Source organism: Bombyx mori, chromosome 16 (genome assembly GCF_030269925.1).
Source record: "Bombyx mori chromosome 16, ASM3026992v2".
Classification (NCBI taxonomy): Eukaryota; Metazoa; Arthropoda; class Insecta; order Lepidoptera; family Bombycidae; genus Bombyx; species Bombyx mori.
Window position 1 is genome coordinate 14,177,420 of NC_085122.1, and position 19,156 is coordinate 14,196,575.

At 42.1% G+C, this 19,156-nt stretch overlaps 1 protein-coding gene across 2 annotated transcripts; it reads left to right on the plus strand.

Moving 5' to 3' along the window:
- Window positions 1-588: 588 nt before the first annotated feature.
- On the plus strand, window positions 589-17,355 carry LOC101736390 (BRCA1-associated protein). 2 transcript variants are annotated; one of them, XM_038016242.2, is made up of 11 exons: window positions 589-971; window positions 1,081-1,321; window positions 2,260-2,424; window positions 2,546-2,721; window positions 3,689-3,859; window positions 12,333-12,450; window positions 14,327-14,418; window positions 14,501-14,657; window positions 15,464-15,613; window positions 16,059-16,176; window positions 16,952-17,355. In XM_038016242.2, exons 1-11 carry the CDS (start codon window positions 896-898, stop codon window positions 17,105-17,107), a joined length of 1,620 nt encoding a protein of 539 aa, XP_037872170.1. In that variant the 5' UTR covers window positions 589-895; the 3' UTR covers window positions 17,108-17,355. The 2 variants fall into 2 exon arrangements, with proteins under 2 accessions (XP_037872170.1, XP_037872172.1); XM_038016244.2 differs by lacking the exon at window positions 1,081-1,321 and having other exon boundaries at window positions 832-971.
- Window positions 17,356-19,156: the final 1,801 nt, after the last annotated feature.

Consider the following 19,156-nt stretch of genomic DNA (forward strand, 5'->3'; position numbering starts at 1 on the left):
TAAGACGAAGGGAGGCTTATATGCTTCAATCCAACCCACCATTCCTACAAAACCATGGTTTTTTAAATTCAAAAAGATTTCCAAACCTGTTATATCTGTGCTCTGTAGAGTTCGTTTAGGTCATTGCTGTTCTCCGGTATTTCTACATAAAATTAGAATACGTGACAATTCGTTGTGTGAATGTGGTTTGGACGACGGCAGTATAGATCACAATTTCCTCTATTGTCGCTTGAACAACTCATTCATATGGGACCAAGCTATTAGCGAACTGAAAATTCAACGGCCGGTAAATGTCCACCACCTCCTCTCACTATTCCCAGACCCCCGTAAATGCTTTTATTAAGTTTATAACTACTAACTCTATAAAATTATAATTATTTGTAGTGCATTATTCTCTGTACATAATCTTTATTATAATATGTAAGTTTATAGTAACATTAATTTTGTGTTAGTCCCAGGCACCATTATTATTTCCAAAATTTGATACTTTTCATAATATAAAGTGTGTATAAATAGCTCGACAATATTCCATGTGTAGCCATAACACGACACTGGCAGAAATTGCTGAAAATATCGGCAGATTGCATTATAAAAAAAAAAAAAATATCTATGGTCAACACTCAACACAAACACATTTATTTCAGTTTCACAACAACGACAAACGTTCACAATCCGCAAAACAGTTTCGATTCCATTGAATTTACAAGTTATTACGTGTAACTAGTTATAATTGGAAGTTTTTCTAATTTGAATACCCTTTATATGAAATTCGTTTGAACGAATTTTTTAAAAAACAAAGTTTTCTTAATGGACAAATAGTATTTTTGAGTTGAGTTTCATTCTTAGTTGTGCTCCAAGAGTTTACGAAGATTTGCGATTATAAATAACTTTTTAAATGGCCGTCTCTTTGTGTGTACTACGTATTGAAATAGACGAAGAACTGTCCGAAATGGCAGACGGTGTTAACAATGGTGAGTGGCAATGATAAATAATTTATCACGTATTGCATAGATATGCTTTTGATTTTTACTTACATCTAAAAAAAAATGTTATTATTTCAAATATTCATATGATCATCAGAGGCCTCTAAGGACCAGAAAAGAAAGGACCGAGGAGCAAGGGAATCCAAAACCATAACAGTTGAAACATATGCTAGTGTTCTTAGTGGACCCAACACTGACCCAGGCATACTACCTACAAGTTCCCGCCGCTCACCTCCAGAGTCCAGCAGTATATCTGAAGACGATAACACTATTAGTTTTTTCTGTGGAAATCCACTAGTTGAAATTACTAAGGGCATATTACACTTGTACAAGGAAAAGTGAGTGATTTGTATGATTTAAAACACAGTAAGACCCTGCTTCATGCAGGGCATACATTATGTCAAGTTGTCATGTTAGAGCATAATATAGAACCCTATTAAATAGGGTTATCGCATCATCTCAAAAATTGGATTAAGGGAAGATTGGTAGAAAATTGTACAGGTACTTTACCATTAAATTTTAAGTTTTTTAATACACTATTATTAGCTTCAGACGTGTGTATGTATGTTTGTAACGGAATCTTTGAACATGATTTTGACCCTCTTCAAAACATCAGATTAACTTGAAATTTGGTGTACTTATTAAAGACCGATGACAATTCAATATTTAAAAAAAAATTGAAAAAATTGAAATTCAACTAAAAAATGAAAAAAAAATACTAGTTTAACAAAACTAACAAAATATGCTTTTATAGAAAATCCAACTAAAAAATATAAAATAAATTTTAATAAATTCCAATTAAAAATAGTGTAAGAAAAAATGATTTTATTGTAAAAAAGTGTGGGGTGCTTTTCAGGATATTATCAAACTAACCCTTCTACTCATATCTGTTCATAAAATATTTATAACTACTTATACCATGCACCCTTATATCAAGAACAGTAAGTAGCATTCACAATGAAATTTTCACTGTTTATACAATTGAACAGGAACAAAAGACTTCAGTATTCCGTTAAAGTCAAATAAATATTTACAGATCAAATTGATAACTAACAGTCACATACCTGTACTGTAACAAGTAAGCTCATGAAGGTGATATTGTGTAAACATGAGGGCCGTTGACTTGTGGAAACCATTTCCAACACAATCACAGTTGATTGTATCTCATGAAACTCATGACATGGTCTAGGATTTCAATAGATTCATAGTAGGTTCGTTTCCACAAAATTTGTTAACAAAAAAATTGTCTCATAATTACGTTTATATAATTTAACAGTGAAATGAAAGAAGCAGAAGAAGCCAAGACACTTTGCCTACTCGCAGTTCCTGGTGCTTTAGGTGCACCCGACCTGCTTGCATTTGCTGCAGCTTGTCAACAGGATATTGCACATGTGAGGGTTCTCAGAGATGGTTCACCTGATCATTACATGGCACTATTAACGTAAGTTTATTTAAGGAGCCAAAAATATTAGTGTTACAGCTGTAATCGAGTATGGTAATACACAAATTTGTTTATGAGTTTTTTGTCATTGTTATACTAACAATAATCATTTCTTTTTTAGATTTCGCACTAGTCAAGCAGCTCGAGAATTCCATGGGGCTTTTGATGGGGTTCCATATAGTAGTTTGGAACCAAATGCACTGTGTCATACAGCCTGGGTGTCAAGGGTTGAATGGGCAAAGGATGGTTCCCCACCACCATCACACACTGAGCTCCCTACTTGTCCTGTTTGTTTGGGTAAATATTCACAGTTTTAATGATTTATATTTTATACAATCTAGAGTTCTCAGTATTATCAGTATTAATGGTGGTAAGAGTGTTGCAAGCCCATAGTGAAGTGTCATGCTTTCTTGAGGGCTGGAAGACTGTTATCATACAATACAATTGCATTCAAGTCTGAGAATTGTTATTTTACACATCACATTAAAATAAATGTTCATTGCCAACAAGTAAGTAAATGAAACCAATATATTGGGTCTGTTTGGCATGAACTGGGCTGACGCTGACCATATCGATTACATGATTGGATCTTCCCGTGTCGCGTCACATGCCGTCAGTTGTGATTGGTTCCAAATCAAAGCAAATTAGCGATAAAAACTCGACAACGTACCTGTCTTTTTAAAAAAGGGTACGAAATGATAACTTTTTGGAAGTCGGTTAAAAATAGAGTTATTATTTTATAATATAATATGAGCGAAATCCTGGGCAAAACTATTATAAAACATTAATACGATTTTAAGTTTCAAATTTAACAATATTAATTTAATTTCAAAAAAGGAGAGTGAGAGATCCATTTAACTTTACCCTAAGTGTACAATGTGCAGACGCCCCTACTCTTCTGGAGAACACGTCATTTCGAATCCTCCCGATCCACTAACGGTGCTTTTAGGTCCGGTCATCGTTCTCGTCGAACCCGTCGCTTGCGACGAAGAGCTCGACGAGTAAATTAACCCTCAGACACAGCCCACTTAGTTTCTCGCCGGATCTTCTCAGTGAGTCGCGTTTCCGATCCAATGGTATATTCTGCGAAGCACGGCTCTTGCTAGGGTTCGTGTTAGCAACGTCGTCAGGTTTGAGCCCCGTGAGCTCACCTACTAGTTAAGGTTACGGTGATATAGCCTATCAAGGCTCTCAGCTTAAGTAAGAAAAAAAAATTGTGGAGAAGTCAGGCAGCGTGCGGATGACTATGTGTTGTGTCCCCCAGAGCGCATGGACGAGAGCGTGGCGGGCGTGCTGAGCGTGCAGTGCGCGCACGCCTTCCACGCGGAGTGTCTGGCGCGCAGCCGCGACCTGCGCTGCCCCGTGTGCCGCTGCGCGCAGACCCCCGAGCCGAGGGCGAGCGCACGCTGCCAGCTCTGCGACGCGCCCCACCGAGGTACTGTCCCTAGTGTGTACCGTGAGCGTGCCGCGGGGACGCCGGCCGCTGCCTTCGTTGGCGTCCCGACTTCTGATATTTGACAGTAAAGGAGATTGCCCATTCTTGGTTTCGTGTTGTGCTACGATCAAATATATATTAAAAATTAAGTTTTTAGCCCATTCTTGGTTTCGTGTTGTGCTACTATCAAATATATATTAAAAATTAAGTTTTTACTTTTAAAAATTTCCTCAAAAATATTAAGTTATAACTTCGCCGGGTATAGAAGATTAAAATAATTAGTAACTTACAAACTTCTAACCTAGTAGTAGTTCAATTTTCCCAATGAAAAGGCAAAGATAATATATCATACAGCCTAATCTTTAAAAAAATATGATATTATGGAGTGATATGAAATCAAGTTGATTAATTTGAGACATTAATCAATTGTTATGAAATGAAATAAAATGAGATGAGATGATATGGGATGAAATATAATCTCAGTAAAATGGTGTTATTTACTGAAACTTCTTCAGTGGACTTTTTGGAGGATTCCAAGAAGTTATGTCCAGCGGCTTTGTTTAATTTTCGCACATTTGTGCACTTTCACAGATACTAAACAGTTAATAAACCACCGTTATTACACATTTCAACCTGAAGAAACATTAAATAGACAAAATAAAACAATTCACACAACTTCGCTCCTCGCGTTCCCACCAAAAAGTCTGTCAAATGTTAATCTCAAACCTCCGTGTTGACAGTCACATTATGTTTAGATTTCTAAATTGTAAATGACTAATATTTTGCAAATTGAATTGACTAATTTGATTTTATGCCAATTGATTAATGTTCAAAATTCTTTTCATTTCATTTCAATTCGTATTAACATTTTTCACAAAAAAATTATAAAATATTAGGTTGTATGTGGTATGATACTTTCCAGTTGGAAAAATACAACTACTACTACTACTGACATTTGACAAGTACCGGTAAAATGGGGCGATTAGGGATTGAGAGGCGAATCGGGAAAAAACCGGGAAAATCTTTCGACGCTCAATATAAGTTTTACATTCGTTGCAAAATCTTCCATTTTTTGTAGTTTAATAGTAGAATGTTGAAAGTTCACAAAACAACTCTGAATATGCATGATAATAGGTGCTAACTTATAAAAAATCGCGTTTCAAATTAACTTCCTGTGGTGGTAATTATTTTAGTGCTAGAAACTTTGCTCTCTTTTATTTATTTGATAATAATAGAAGACGACTATGATTTATAAACGTTATTTAGTGTTTGAACCAGCATATATATTAAAGGTAAGTCTCAGTTGGTATTGGTTTTAATCTATTTGATTAAATAAAAATACATGTAAAAATCTGTTGTTTTTGGGGATATTGGGGACGTCTTAGGTACAAATAACAACGAAAAAGGGGTCAATTGGGATGAGAATACGTGAAATGGAAATGACCTAAGTATAAATAGGTACAGGTTTGTAGGGTTGTCTATGTAGTTATAACAATATTTTTTAAATTTGTTGGTAAAAATCTGGTTTATTCGAAGCGAAATTGGGAATAAGTCTTTAGTTGAAATAGATAAGCAATTTAATATAAGTAAGTCGATTTTGCAGAGACATGTAACAAGATCAATGAAATCTCAAGGTGGACAAAAATGTCTAAGTAATACATAATAAAATATTTAATATTTGTTCAGAGTGGGGGTATTCATCTGATTAATCCATGGAATAACCGACACACCTAATCTCTTAACCCAGATAGAAATATCAGCACTGTCGATTGCACCTATAATTGAGGTGATGTCTGCCATGTACTTTTGTCAGTTTTTCAATTTTTTCTATTGATGATCACTTTGTTGGTGCAACTAAATAAATAAATAAAATAAAACTATATATAAAAATAAAAGTAGTGCCAACCCTAGCAAATTTCTCATTTCGTCCCAATTAACCGCAATTTTCGGGTAAATACGGATTACACCTATTTTTGCATTTTTTGCTTAAACTGGAATGCTAGTTGCATAATTTTAAATTAGACAACAAAGATGCCCCCAAGACTCAATCATTTTGATCCTGAAATAGTATTATATACATCAACAATTACCTCAAAATTGCTCATAAAGTTGGAATTTGTCCCTAATCGCCCCATTTTACGGTACTTAATTAATAATAATATTTTTGTGGGCTTATCCCACATTCCATGCACATACACATTTACTCTTCACAATATAAAACTTATATAATATATTTATTTAATATAATTATTAATACACACAGAGTATACATTCACAAATATAACATATCTATTAATATATTATTACTACATTACATATAAAACAGACATACACACACGACAATTTATCGTACCGCGTTAATCAGCTGGTCGCCCGTTCGTTTGCGCTGTGGACACGCGCGCTTGAACGAAATGTCGCGGGTAGCTGGAAAATATACTCTTGCGCAGCTGATCGCGGCTAGCCACGCCCCCAGTCGAAACTTACCTCGTACTGAACGCACGTCGCTTTTGCTAATTGTATACTGTTGTATTGTTTTCGAAGCTTTTGCCTCACTTGTGATAACGCGCTTTCTTTGTGTTTATCGTAGTAGTATTGTCGTAAAGTGTAAAGTGTCTTCTGTGTACTGTTTATAAACTGAATATCTATCTGTGCTCGTAACCTTCTATTCTTCATTATTATAATAATATAGACTGTGTTGTATTTTCGTGTGGACTAAGTGTTAGTTGTAATAAACATTTCATTAGTGTGCAAGGTGTCGTATTTAATTTATTATCCGAACATCGACGGCGCCTACTCAGGTACTTACATATTACACTACGCGTCCAGACCACGCATACATACTCCATCCACATCTGTACGGGAGACTACAACGATTCTAGTCTATACTGGTGACCCCTGAAGAACACCATAATGAGCAGCAGTGATTCGGTCGAGACCGCTGGTTCTCATGGAGGTAGCAGCGTAAAACCCCGACGAATGAAAAAAATGCGCGTTTCCACTGTACACGACAACGACATTTTGCCGTCCGACATTCGGAAGTTTAATTTGAAGGTGCCTCCGTTTTCTCCAGAGGACCCAGAAATTTGGTTTGCACTTCTAGAAGGCCAATTTGAAAACTATGGTATTACAGAGGACCACATCAAGTTCAACAATGTTATCACTAACCTTGACATTCCTCACGCGAAGGCGGTAAAGGATATTATCGTGCATCCTCCGACCAGCAATCGCTATGATAAAATTAAGAGCGAGCTCATCAGACGTCTTTCCGCCTCCCATGAAAAGAAGGTCAAGCAATTGCTAACTCATGAAGAGTTAGGTGACCGGAAACCGTCGCAATTTCTAAGACATCTTATGGACCTGGCCGGACCGTCCGTCCCACATGAGTTTATCCGAACTATCTGGAGTAACCGCCTGCCGAACAGTATCCAGACGGTAATAGCATCGCAGCCTACTCATTCGCTTGAACAGCTGTCGGACCTCGCTGACCGAATACAGGAAATTACTACTCCATGCAACGTCGCAGCCACTTCAACATGCGGGACGAGTAGTATCAACTAGTCCAGTGAGATCGCAGAGCTGAGGAAAATGGTGGAACGCCTCGCATTAAAGCTCGAAGACCAGACTCGCGCCACAAACCGCTCCCAGAACCGTTCGAACCGTTCTCGACCTCGATGGCGTTCGACATCCCGCAGCAGAACACGATCTGCTTCCAACTATCGACGGTACCCCGTTTGTTGGTACCACGCGAAGTTCGGGGCTAAGGCAAGCAAATGCCAGAAGCCGTGCGATTACAACGAGTCGGGAAATGCCACAGGCAGTCGATAATGGCGACAGACGACTGCCTGAATTCTCCAGGTCGCCTCTTCGTAACTGACCGCACCACGAAAACCCAGTTTTTGGTCGACACCGGTAGCGACCTCTGCGTTTTCCCACGGACCCAGCTACGAGAGCGTCGTGCACCTACCAGTTACAAACTGACAGCAGCCAATGGATCAACCATTGACACGTATGGGTACTCGCAGCTCAACCTGGACCTTGGACTCCGACGCAACTACCCATGGAGATTTATAGTGGCTGATGTGACGAAGCCCATTATAGGTGTAGATTTTTTGTGTCACTATAACCTGATTGTAGATTGTAAGAATCGAAAATTAATTGACAACACCACTACCCTGTCTGCTCCAGCTTCACTGGCCTCTAATACTAATGATATTCTTTCTGTGAAGGTTCCGACTGGCGATTCCCACTACCATGCTTTGCTTTCGCGCGATTTCCCTGAAATTACGCGACCAGCTGGTACACAACGTACGGTAAGCCACAATACACAACACCACATTAGGACTACACCAGGGCCTCCAGTCGCTTGTGCACCTAGGCGTTTAGCACCCGAGAAACTGAAGGTGGCAAAGGCGGAATTCGAGTCCATGCTAGCTGATGGTACAGCTAGACCGTCCGATAGCCCATGGTCATCACCATTACACCTGGCACCGAAAAAAGACAACGGTTGGCGCCCTTGTGGTGACTATAGGCAACTCAATGCCCGGACTATCCCAGATAGGTATCCAGTACGTCATATACACGACTTTGCCCACAATATCACTGGTTGTAGTACGTTTAGCACCATAGACCTTGTTAAAGCCTACAACCAAATACCAGTCTGTGCCGAAGATATACCAAAAACCGCGATCACTACCCCCTTTGGAATGTATGAATTTCCTTTCATGACATTTGGGCTACGAAATGCTAGCCAAACATTTCAAAGATTTGTAGATGAGATGATGCGCGGGCTAGATTTCGTTTACTGTTATTTGGATGATTTTCTCATATTTAGCAGGGACAGCATTCAGCATGAGCAGCATCTGCGCCAAGTATTTACCAGACTTAGGGACTACGGCATGGTAATCAACTTGTCTAAGTGTGTTTTTGGGGCTCCCGAGGTAACTTTTCTAGGTTACCGTATCTCGGAGAGCGGAACCAAACCACTGGACGAGAAGGTACAAGCCATTAACAACTTTCCCCCACCCAAAGACGTTAGGACGCTTAGACGGTTTTTAGGTATGGCCAATTTTTATAGGCGGTTTCTGCCTAATGCCGCCCAAACACAAGCTCCTCTTAACGCCCTACTTATGGGTTCAGTCAAAGGCTCCACTCCTATTAGCCTTAATGACGTTGCTCTGAAAGCTTTCGCAGAGACCAAGGAAAGCCTCTCCAACGCAGCACTCCTGGCACACCCAGATTGTCAGGCTAAGCTGTCTTTGGTTACAGACGCATCAGATTTGGCTATAGGGGCTGTTTTGCAACAGCTCAAAAATGACACGTGGGAGCCTCTAGGCTTTTTCTCCCGTAAGCTGAGTCCATCGCAGAACAAGTACTCCCCGTATGATCGCGAACTTCTTGCAATCTACGAGGCGATCAAGTACTTTCGACATATGCTTGAAGCGAGACACTTCACGATTTATACTGATCATAAGCCAATCAGTTTTGCCTTCCACGAAAGGAAGCAAAATTGTTCGCCCAGGCAATTCCGTCACTTGGACTTTATATCCCAGTTCACGACCGATATAAGGCACATCTCCGGCAAAAATAACGTTGTGGCCGACACCTTATCTCGCGTCGATGAATTGGAGGCTCCAATTTGTCTCGCCGACCTCGCAAACGCTCAAAACTGCGATCCCGAACTGGCTCAATATTTAACGGACAGCTTATCTCTCCGTCTCAAAAAGATGGAATATCCTGGATGCCGTAATCCCTTGTACTGTGATATCAGTACACCGACACCCAGGCCATTCATCACAAAGGATTACCGTAAACAGGTATTCCAAAGTCTCCACTCGCTAAGTCACCCCGGCGCTTCCGCGACTGCCAAGTTGGTAGCCGATCGATTTGTTTGGCCTGGGGTCCGAAAAGACTGTAGAAACTGGGCTAGGTCATGTTTATCATGCCAACGCGCGAAGGTTAGTCGACACGTGTCTGCACCATTGGGCACTTTCGACGCACCAACTGCACGTTTCAGGCATGTCCACATAGACCTGATAGGCCCACTCCCGGTATCACAGGGATACAGGTATTGCCTCACAGCTATAGACCGGTTTACTCGATGGCCGGAAGTCATGCCGATACCTGATATTACCGCAGAAACGGTGGCTAAGGCACTGATTTCAGGCTGGATATCCCGATTCGGTTGCCCGACAGATATTGTTACAGACCGCGGCCGTCAATTTGAGTCCGCGCTGTTTCAGTATCTGGCAAAAACGACGGTGTAACGGTCTTGTGGAACGTTTCCACAGGCAGCTAAAAGCTTCCATCGTATGTCACGCTAACGACAATTGGTCAGAGATCCTACCGTTTGTACTACTTGGTATCCGTAGCGCATTCAAGGAGGACTTACAGACTTCGTCCGCTGAGTTGCTTTACGGCGAGCCGTTAAGACTTCCCGGCGAATTTTTCGAGCCGAGCACAGCCTGTACTACTGATATATCAGATTTTACGGCTCGTCTACGCTCATTCGCCGAGAAATTAAAACCGGTTCCCGCCTCTCGCCATAGCAAGGAAAAGATTTTTATTTTCAAAGAGCTCAAGAACGCGGAGTACGTCTTCCTACGTGAAGATGCTTCGCGCCCTCCTCTTACGCCAGCATATACAGGTCCTCATAAAGTATTAGAACGACGTGACAAGACGTTCAAACTTTTAATTAAAGGTAACTCTGTCACTGTCTCCATAGACCGCTTAAAACCTGCATATTATCTTACCGATCATGAAAACCTGCTAGGTGATAAACTTTCACCTGTCGTATCTGAACCCGATGTTGCGGTAGCTCCACCACCTGACAGAACTGCACCTACAACTACACGTTCCGGTCGACATGTCAGATTCCCGGATTTTTATCGCCCCTAACCAGGTCTCTGGGGGGGAGTGATGTGGGCTTATCCCACATTCCATGCACATACACATTTACTCTTCACAATATAAAACTTATATAATATATTTATTTAATATAATTATTAATACACACAGAGTATACATTCACAAATATAACATATCTATTAATATATTATTACTACATTACATATAAAACAGACATACACACACGACAATTTATCGTACCGCGTTAATCAGCTGGTCGCCCGTTCGTTTGCGCTGTGGACACGCGCGCTTGAACGAAATGTCGCGGGTAGCTGGAAAATATACTCTTGCGCAGCTGATCGCGGCTAGCCACGCCCCCAGTCGAAACTTACCTCGTACTGAACGCACGTCGCTTTTGCTAATTGTATACTGTTGTATTGTTTTCGAAGCTTTTGCCTCACTTGTGATAACGCGCTTTCTTTGTGTTTATCGTAGTAGTATTGTCGTAAAGTGTAAAGTGTCTTCTGTGTACTGTTTATAAACTGAATATCTATCTGTGCTCGTAACCTTCTATTCTTCATTATTATAATAATATAGACTGTGTTGTATTTTCGTGTGGACTAAGTGTTAGTTGTAATAAACATTTCATTAGTGTGCAAGGTGTCGTATTTAATTTATTATCCGAACATCGACGGCGCCTACTCAGGTACTTACATATTACACTACGCGTCCAGACCACGCATACATACTCCATCCACATCTGTACGGGAGACTACAACGATTCTAGTCTATATTTTGATTTACTGGCGCCGGCCGCCGTTTCTCATGTTTCCGATTGAGTTTTAAATCATGTGTTTCGTTCGGTCATATTCGTTATTTTGTTAGACAGAAGTCCAGGCATATTGGAGCCAGAATTAATTTATGTATTATACGTACACATTAATTAATCGCGATGAAAACGTTGCTAATACTATTAATACAATCCCTAGTTATTACTACAGCTATCTCGTTGGCAATCGAATGTGGGTTGTTGTGTCCATGTTAGGCTGGGCTGAGCTAGGTATAATGATACATCGGCATAATATGAGAAATAAATTATTTTATGTCTATTTTTGTTTTATTTTGAATTGCCGTAATAGTACCTTTACTTAACCAATGGACGTAGTGGCCCTAGCCACACAATACTATGCTAGGTAAATAAGTTTATGCTATAAACATGTTTTCATTAATAAAATACTTTATACGTATGTTTTTAAGTATGTAAGAACTCAGCATAATCAAAAAACATCCACTGCTGTCTTGTACAAAAAATAACCTAATTCTATAAACTTCATTGGTCTTTTACTAGAAACTCCGGCGAACTAGAGATATATATTTTTTTATAAATGAATTAACATATTAAACCCTACAAAATGAGGTAAGTTACATGAGAGCACAACTTGAAACCAAATTCCATACTGCAATGGGCATTCTCCTTTGAAAATTGAAGTAGATTTCTTGACCGGTCGTAGAATGTTGTTGTGAGGACGCGCGGGTGGGATCCGCCATCCTGACTTCCTGTGCGATCTCGTCTCGTAGTACTGCGGAGGAGCTTCTGGCAAACGGAATGTGAATGCGATTTGTCCAACAGACGAGGAAGGCGACGACACCCGCGAGAACCTCAGCGGAGTCGCCGAGGGGCTCGTGGACGGGCTGGAGGAGGGCACGCTCTGGATATGCCTCATCTGTGGACACGTGGGATGTGGGAGGTACGGCCTCTTAGCGCATGAGTGGACTTGTTTATTTCAATTAAAACATTTGTTAGATTTTAACGGTAACTTCAGTAGCTTCAAGCAACAGCTACAAATCATCATGGAATATAAATCCGTTTCCGGAGCATGGCGAGTCGACGCCCGCTCACTCGGCCACGCGCGGAGCCTTCAGGCACGAGGCAGATGTCAGGTGTCAGAAAGATGCAGTTAGACATAGCGGCTTTAAAAATAGATGCCAACATCACGATGAGTTGGGCGGGTAGAAGTTTGACGACGCGGTTAGATGTACCGCCGGAACCGGGAGCCTTGCGACGTCCTTAACTTCCATCGGAGTAACACGGCACCTGTAACTTGTATTAATCCAGGGCTGTCACCGAACAGTTGAAAAAATTAACAAATTATTTTTTGCACGAAACTACTACATAATTATGACTTAGATTTTTTTAACATTTTTATCGTGATCTACATTGTTAATGCTATAGCCACATTTCCCCTTCATGTAGCCTTTGTGCGACACCCTGTTTATGTATATCTATAAATTATTTCACAAATTAACTATAACTAACTTTAATTAGTTTTTAAAATATTGGATTATTTGTCATATTCAGTTATTTGTTTATTGATTAGTGTTTTGTTTTCATTGCATTTGTATCATTTGCAATAAGAGTTCCGTCGCGATAGTAATGCCGTAGAAACTGTTTGTAACATCACTGTCGTGTGCGGAGCGAACTCTACAAACCAATACACGACTCGTTGTTGGTCCGAATGCTTCCGACATGGACATTATGATCTAAAAAATGAATCCCGTGGTCGCCGGTAAACTAAAGTCATCATCGACGAATTAAAGGCGATAGTGAAAGCTGACGATAATCTGTCTATCGCTGACTTAGCAGCAGCTTTAAACGTTAGCATTAAAACTTTATTGTTTTATTTGCGTCAAATTGGCAAAGGCAAGGTAAAACTTGATAAGTGTGTGTCGCGTGAACTGAACGATCGCCAGCGCGACGAACGCGTTAAGGTTTTCCTTGCGTTGCTTAACAGGCACAGAATCGAAGACATTCTGAACCCCATTGTCACTTGCGATGAAAACGGGATCCTTTTTGATAATCGTAACTGGTCATGCCGTTGGTTGGATCCTGGTCAAGCCGCTAGGCAGTGCCTCAAACGAAAGCATACTTCTAAGAAGTCATGGTCACCGTTCGGTGTGTGTGTGTGATGTGTACTGCGAGGAATTGTAGACAATGGTGGAGAAGCGAATCTCTGGCCAGCTTTGATCAGTCGCTCACTCGCTCGACTTCAACCATTGAGAACAGAAGGTCACTAATCTAGAGTTGGGAGTTTCGCTTCATCCACCGCACGCATCAGACCTTGCGCCAATAGACTTCTACTTTTCCAAAGCTTGGAGAACTCCTTGGCCGGGAAAAAATTAAATACCCGTGAGGTAGTGCAAAATGCCTTTGAAGAGTTTGTTGGCTCCCGTATACTTGACTTCCTCAAGAAGGACATTAAACAGTTACCAGTCGCTTCGGAAGAGATGCATCGATGCCATGGATGTATATTTTGATTCATAGAGATAAAAAATATTTATAAAAAAAGGACTTTAACTTGTTGCATGCTAAACAGCGATCTCACTGGTTCTATCTAATATTTTACTGAATTCAGCTCAAAGTTCAAAGATGTAACATAAGTAGAAATATATTTTTGGATCTTAATTACACACAAAAATAATTATATTTAGTAATTTTAAATATGAGTCATTAATATTAAATAGGAATCACTATTTCGTTCACTAATGTAAGATCGTTTCATAGGAACTAAGGTGTCTCGCGTGTCACTTAAGATTGGTTTCGTAATGATATGACATCAACGACAGGTACGAAGGGGGCCACGCCGCGAAGCACTTCCTGCAGTCCAACCACACGTACGCGCTGCAGCTCGGCTCCAACAGGGTCTGGGACTACGCAGGTCAGCACTCCTCCGCACCGCCCTCAGCGGGGCGATGACAAGTTGTACTGCACTATGCTGTATATGAATATTTGACTATTAGGAGACAACTTCGTACACCGACTGGTGCAGAACAAGTCTGACGGCAAGCTGGTGGCGTCCGAGGGCGCCTGCGGGGGCAAGCACGACCACGAGTTCACCTACATACTCACCGAGCAACTGGACACGCAGCGCACTCACTACGAGGAGAAAATCGCCAAGTTAGTACTTTTACATTTTTAGTTTCTCTTGTCCTTCGGTGGCACGAACGCGCCGCCCTCTCCGTGAGTGGTCAGTCACGTATGCGCTATAGCAATGCTGCGAGCACAAACGAGCTGCTGCAGACCGCCGAGGACAGCTGTTACTGAGGGTGGGGGTCGCCGACGCCTCCGATCCGGGATCGTTTTACAAAATCCTCAGAGTACACCCCAACAAACACACGGCACATATGAAAGAGGTCAAACCCCCTTAGACCCAGCAGCTCGGAACGAACGGTCCCTTATTTGGACAGGGGGCCGAACCACATACGGAGTGTGGACATGTAGGGGGCGTGCGGGGTGTGCGGGACTTGACAGTCCGGGTGTCGGGTACACCCGGACCCAAATATATTTTTATTTATTGTATGTTATCGTAACCACGACGACCGGCATCATCAAGTCCAGTACTGTAGTGGCACTCCAGCGTCCGTTCCCCCGGGCGACATGCCGCGATGTGACGTGTGACGTTGTGCGCGCAGGCTGGAGGGGGAGCGGGCGGGGTGGCGCGGCAGTAGTGCCGCAGCGATGTGACGTGTGACGTTGTGCGCGCAGGCTGGAGGGGGAGCGGGCGGGTGGCGCGGCAGTAGTGCCGCAGCGATGTGACGTGTGACGTTGTGCGCGCAGGCTGGAGGGGGAGCGGGCGGGGTGGCGCGGCAGTAGTGCCGCAGCGATGTGACGTGTGACGTTGTGCGCGCAGGCTGGAGGGGGAGCGGGCGGGGTGGCGCGGCAGTAGTGCCGCAGCGATGTGACGTGTGACGTTGTGCGCGCAGGCTGGAGGGGGAGCGGGAGGCGGAGCGGGCGGCGCTGCAGGGGCGGGCGCGCGCCGCCGAGGCCCGGGCCGCTGACCTCGCCGCGCAGGTCGACGACCTCACGGCCCGCAACAAACAACTCGACCGGAAACTGCAGCAGCTCACCAACAAGTAACCAGTCTCCGTACTGTAGCACACTACACACCAGAGCAGCCTCCGCACCCGAGTTAGGGTCTACACAGTCACATTTTAAACTCATTGAAAGGAATATTAAATATATGTGGTTCTCTAGTTATTTATAAATCATTAGAATTGAAATATACAAATTTTAAAAAATTGTCTCTAAAAAAGAAAATAACGGTTTGAAGGCCAATAACATAGTTCGGCATGAATGTTGACACGTTCATTAACTCCGGTACCTATTGTTACTTACACTTTAAAACAAAATATTTTATGAACATGACACTTATTTACAGCTGTTTCAACATAAATATTCTACTGCAAACGCTACGAATTACTTACAACTTTGTATAAATTAACAGTTCCGCATTCGACTCCAGTGGACACTCGCACAACTCTAGTACGTTTCCATGTGATATCGTAAATGAATTTTCAGATTATCGGTTCTCCAAAACGAGTTGACGGAAGAGAGGGGCTTGGCGGCGGCCATGGCCAGCAGCCAGTCGGAGTGGCAGGCCAGGGCTAAAGAAAAGGAGGAGAATTTCACCAAAGAGGTTTGCTCCACGTTTAGCGTCGATTAGTAGATGTGCCCGTGGTCCTCGGTGAGGTCGCCGCGGTGACACTCGAGACAACTGGTCCGGTAGGCTAAGTTTGGATGATTTGATTAAATAGAAAAAAGAAAGGTTTTTTGGGTTTGTATACCCGCACCATCGTGCGGCGCGGGGGGCAGGGGGGGGCGGGGGATGGGGGTCCCACGAGTCGCTGTCAATTAATTTATCTTCGCACGTTATAAAAATGGAGACAATATTGAACAAGTCTTCAGGACGGGACGATGTAACACCAGCACAGCGCCGCGTCAGCGAGCCCACACTATAACGGCATTTGTCTTTTGGTGGGAACAGGGCATAGGAGTAATGGGACTTTTTTATTTTGATACAAAACGTTAGAAGAGAAACGTAAGAACGTAAGAATTTTATAAAACGTTCGATAGTTATTTAACTAATATTGGTTTATACTTTCGCTAAGCGTTTTATTATAAGAAACAATATTTACCTATGTAAAGACCTAATAAATGGAAATAGATTTCCCCTAAACTCCATTCTGTAGTTCCTGCTTTTTTTAGAGGACTATCTCGATAAATGTACTTTTTGTTAGATCTTTTGTGAACACAAACCACTAAGCACAGGGGCGCTGGGGAAGCTCACCCGTCATAACGATGATGTTAAGTTGCTACTAACTTATGGTTAGTCTGTAATTCGTTATGTTATCCCTAACTCCACCACAACTTTGGAAATCCGCCTCTCATGGACTGAGTGTTCGTGTGTGCAGGTCAGCGATCTGAAGGAGCAACTCCGCGACGTGATGTTCTTTGTGGAGGCGCGAGCGCAGCTGGAGCGGTCCGACGCCGTGTCGCGCGACGAGCTGGCCGCCGCCACGCTGACCGTGCCGCCCCGCCACGCCGCGCCGCGCCGCCGCCGCCGGTAGGGCCACGCAGCCGTCGTCGCGCCCCGCCGCGTCGCGCCCCGCCCCGCCCCGCCGCGAGCTCCAACACCTTCCTTTGTAATCTTGAACATTAGTATGTAAATATGAAAAATTCTGTGATAAATGTTTAGAAGACTATGTACTTGATTTATTACATATGTGTGTTTTGCTGAGATAATTAAATTTATTTGTTCCAATGCTGTTTCTAAACTAGCTCTGAAATGAAGAACATAATAAATAAATAAAAAAGAGTGTTTGTATGTTTTTTGGCCCTAATCCTTGCATTCGCTTAAGTTTTATCTCATGTAGTAAAAGCTATTGACTATTGAACACACATGTACCTATATGATGAATTCGAAGACGCAATTGTATTGCCAGGACTGGGGTTCTCAACGCAAACTATTGAACAGATTACACCAAACTGACGATACCTAGTCACATTGACTCGATTTCACCAGGATCTAATACGCACTAGTAGTCAGTTTAGTTCACCGTACTATATGCCACTCTATCACTACTTTGGATTGCTTTTCCTTCGTAGCGAATTGTCTCGCTTCATGCTTTTCAAGTATTTTGACCTTCGACGTAGCCACGCTCGTGTCCGAGTCAAATCTTGCTATTTGGCCAAAAGACAGCTTTCAGTGCCTCTGGGTGCACTTGCAATATGAACACAAACTTAGAAAAACGTGATTGAGGTCATAATTTAATGATCAAACAAGTTAATTTAATTGTTTTTTAGGTTTATTCGTGTAATGTCTCAGATTAATGGCGAATAGTTCGTGCGCACCACGACCACATATAGAACAGCTTCTATTTCTCTTTAATTAGTGAACATAGAATTTCAAATCCGTACGTCGTTTGTTTCGGGTGCCACGTAGAGGTTCTGTCCTATTATCCTGTTAAGTGTGTTATATATGATTCTATCTGTGATTTGAATATACCCATACTATTAAGGAGAGTAGAAGTAACGAGCACTATCTCAGTGTAAAAAGTGTCCGCTGAAAGAGAGAAAACAAGGTGGCGCCATAGTAGCAAGTAGAACGATTAAAAACAGCGCCTTAACCACACTTCAATTTAATTCAAGCACACTGCACTCTGTTTAAAACTGCTATACTCATATTATTTCCACTTCCTCCACTAGCGCTATTTGGGTGAGTCTTACAACAATAATTTGTTGTTTACAGGTAGACACTTTTTTGCTTGTCCTCTATACAAGATGGTACATTTCTTTTTTTCCTACCTAAGCTGAGTGCCTTGAGAGGCTATATCAGCGTAGCCTTAACTAGTAGGTGAGCTCACGGGGCTCAAACCTGATGACGTTGCTAACACGTAGTAACACGTTACTGGTGGTAGGACCTCTTGTGAGTCCGCGCAGTTAAGTACCACCGCCCTGCCTATTTCTGCCGTGAAGCAGTAATGCGTTTCGATTTGAAAGGTGGAGCAGCCGTTGTAACTATACTGAGATCTGAGAACTTATATCTCAAGGTGAGTGGCGCATTTACGTTGTAGATGTCCATGGGCTCCAGTAACCACTTAACTCCAGGTGGGCTGTGAGCTCGTCCACCAATCTAAGCAATAAAAAAAAAAAAACGAACCCTAGCAAGAGCCGTGCTTCGCAGAATCTACCGCTGGATCGGAAACGCGACCCACTGAAAAGATCCGGCCAGAAACTCAGTGGGCTGTGTCTGAGGGTTAATTTACTCGTCGAGCCCTTCGTCGCAAGCGACGGGTTCGACAGGACGATGACCGGTCTACCCTTCATATGCATGCGTGCACATGGTACTATTTATGCGTAAGCACCTCTTAGTAGTTTGCACAAATTAATATATTAGGTAGTCTGTAGCCTGTAGTTTTTTTTGGCGGGAACGCGAGAGTGAAGTTGTGTGATTTGTTTTATTTTGTCTATTTAGTGTTTCTTCAGGTTTAAATGTGTAATAATGGTGGTTTATTAACTGTTTAATATCTGTGAAAGTGCACAAATGTAGGAAAATGAAACAACGCTGCTGGGCTTGACTTCTCGGGATCCTCCAAAAAGCCCACTGGAAAAATTTC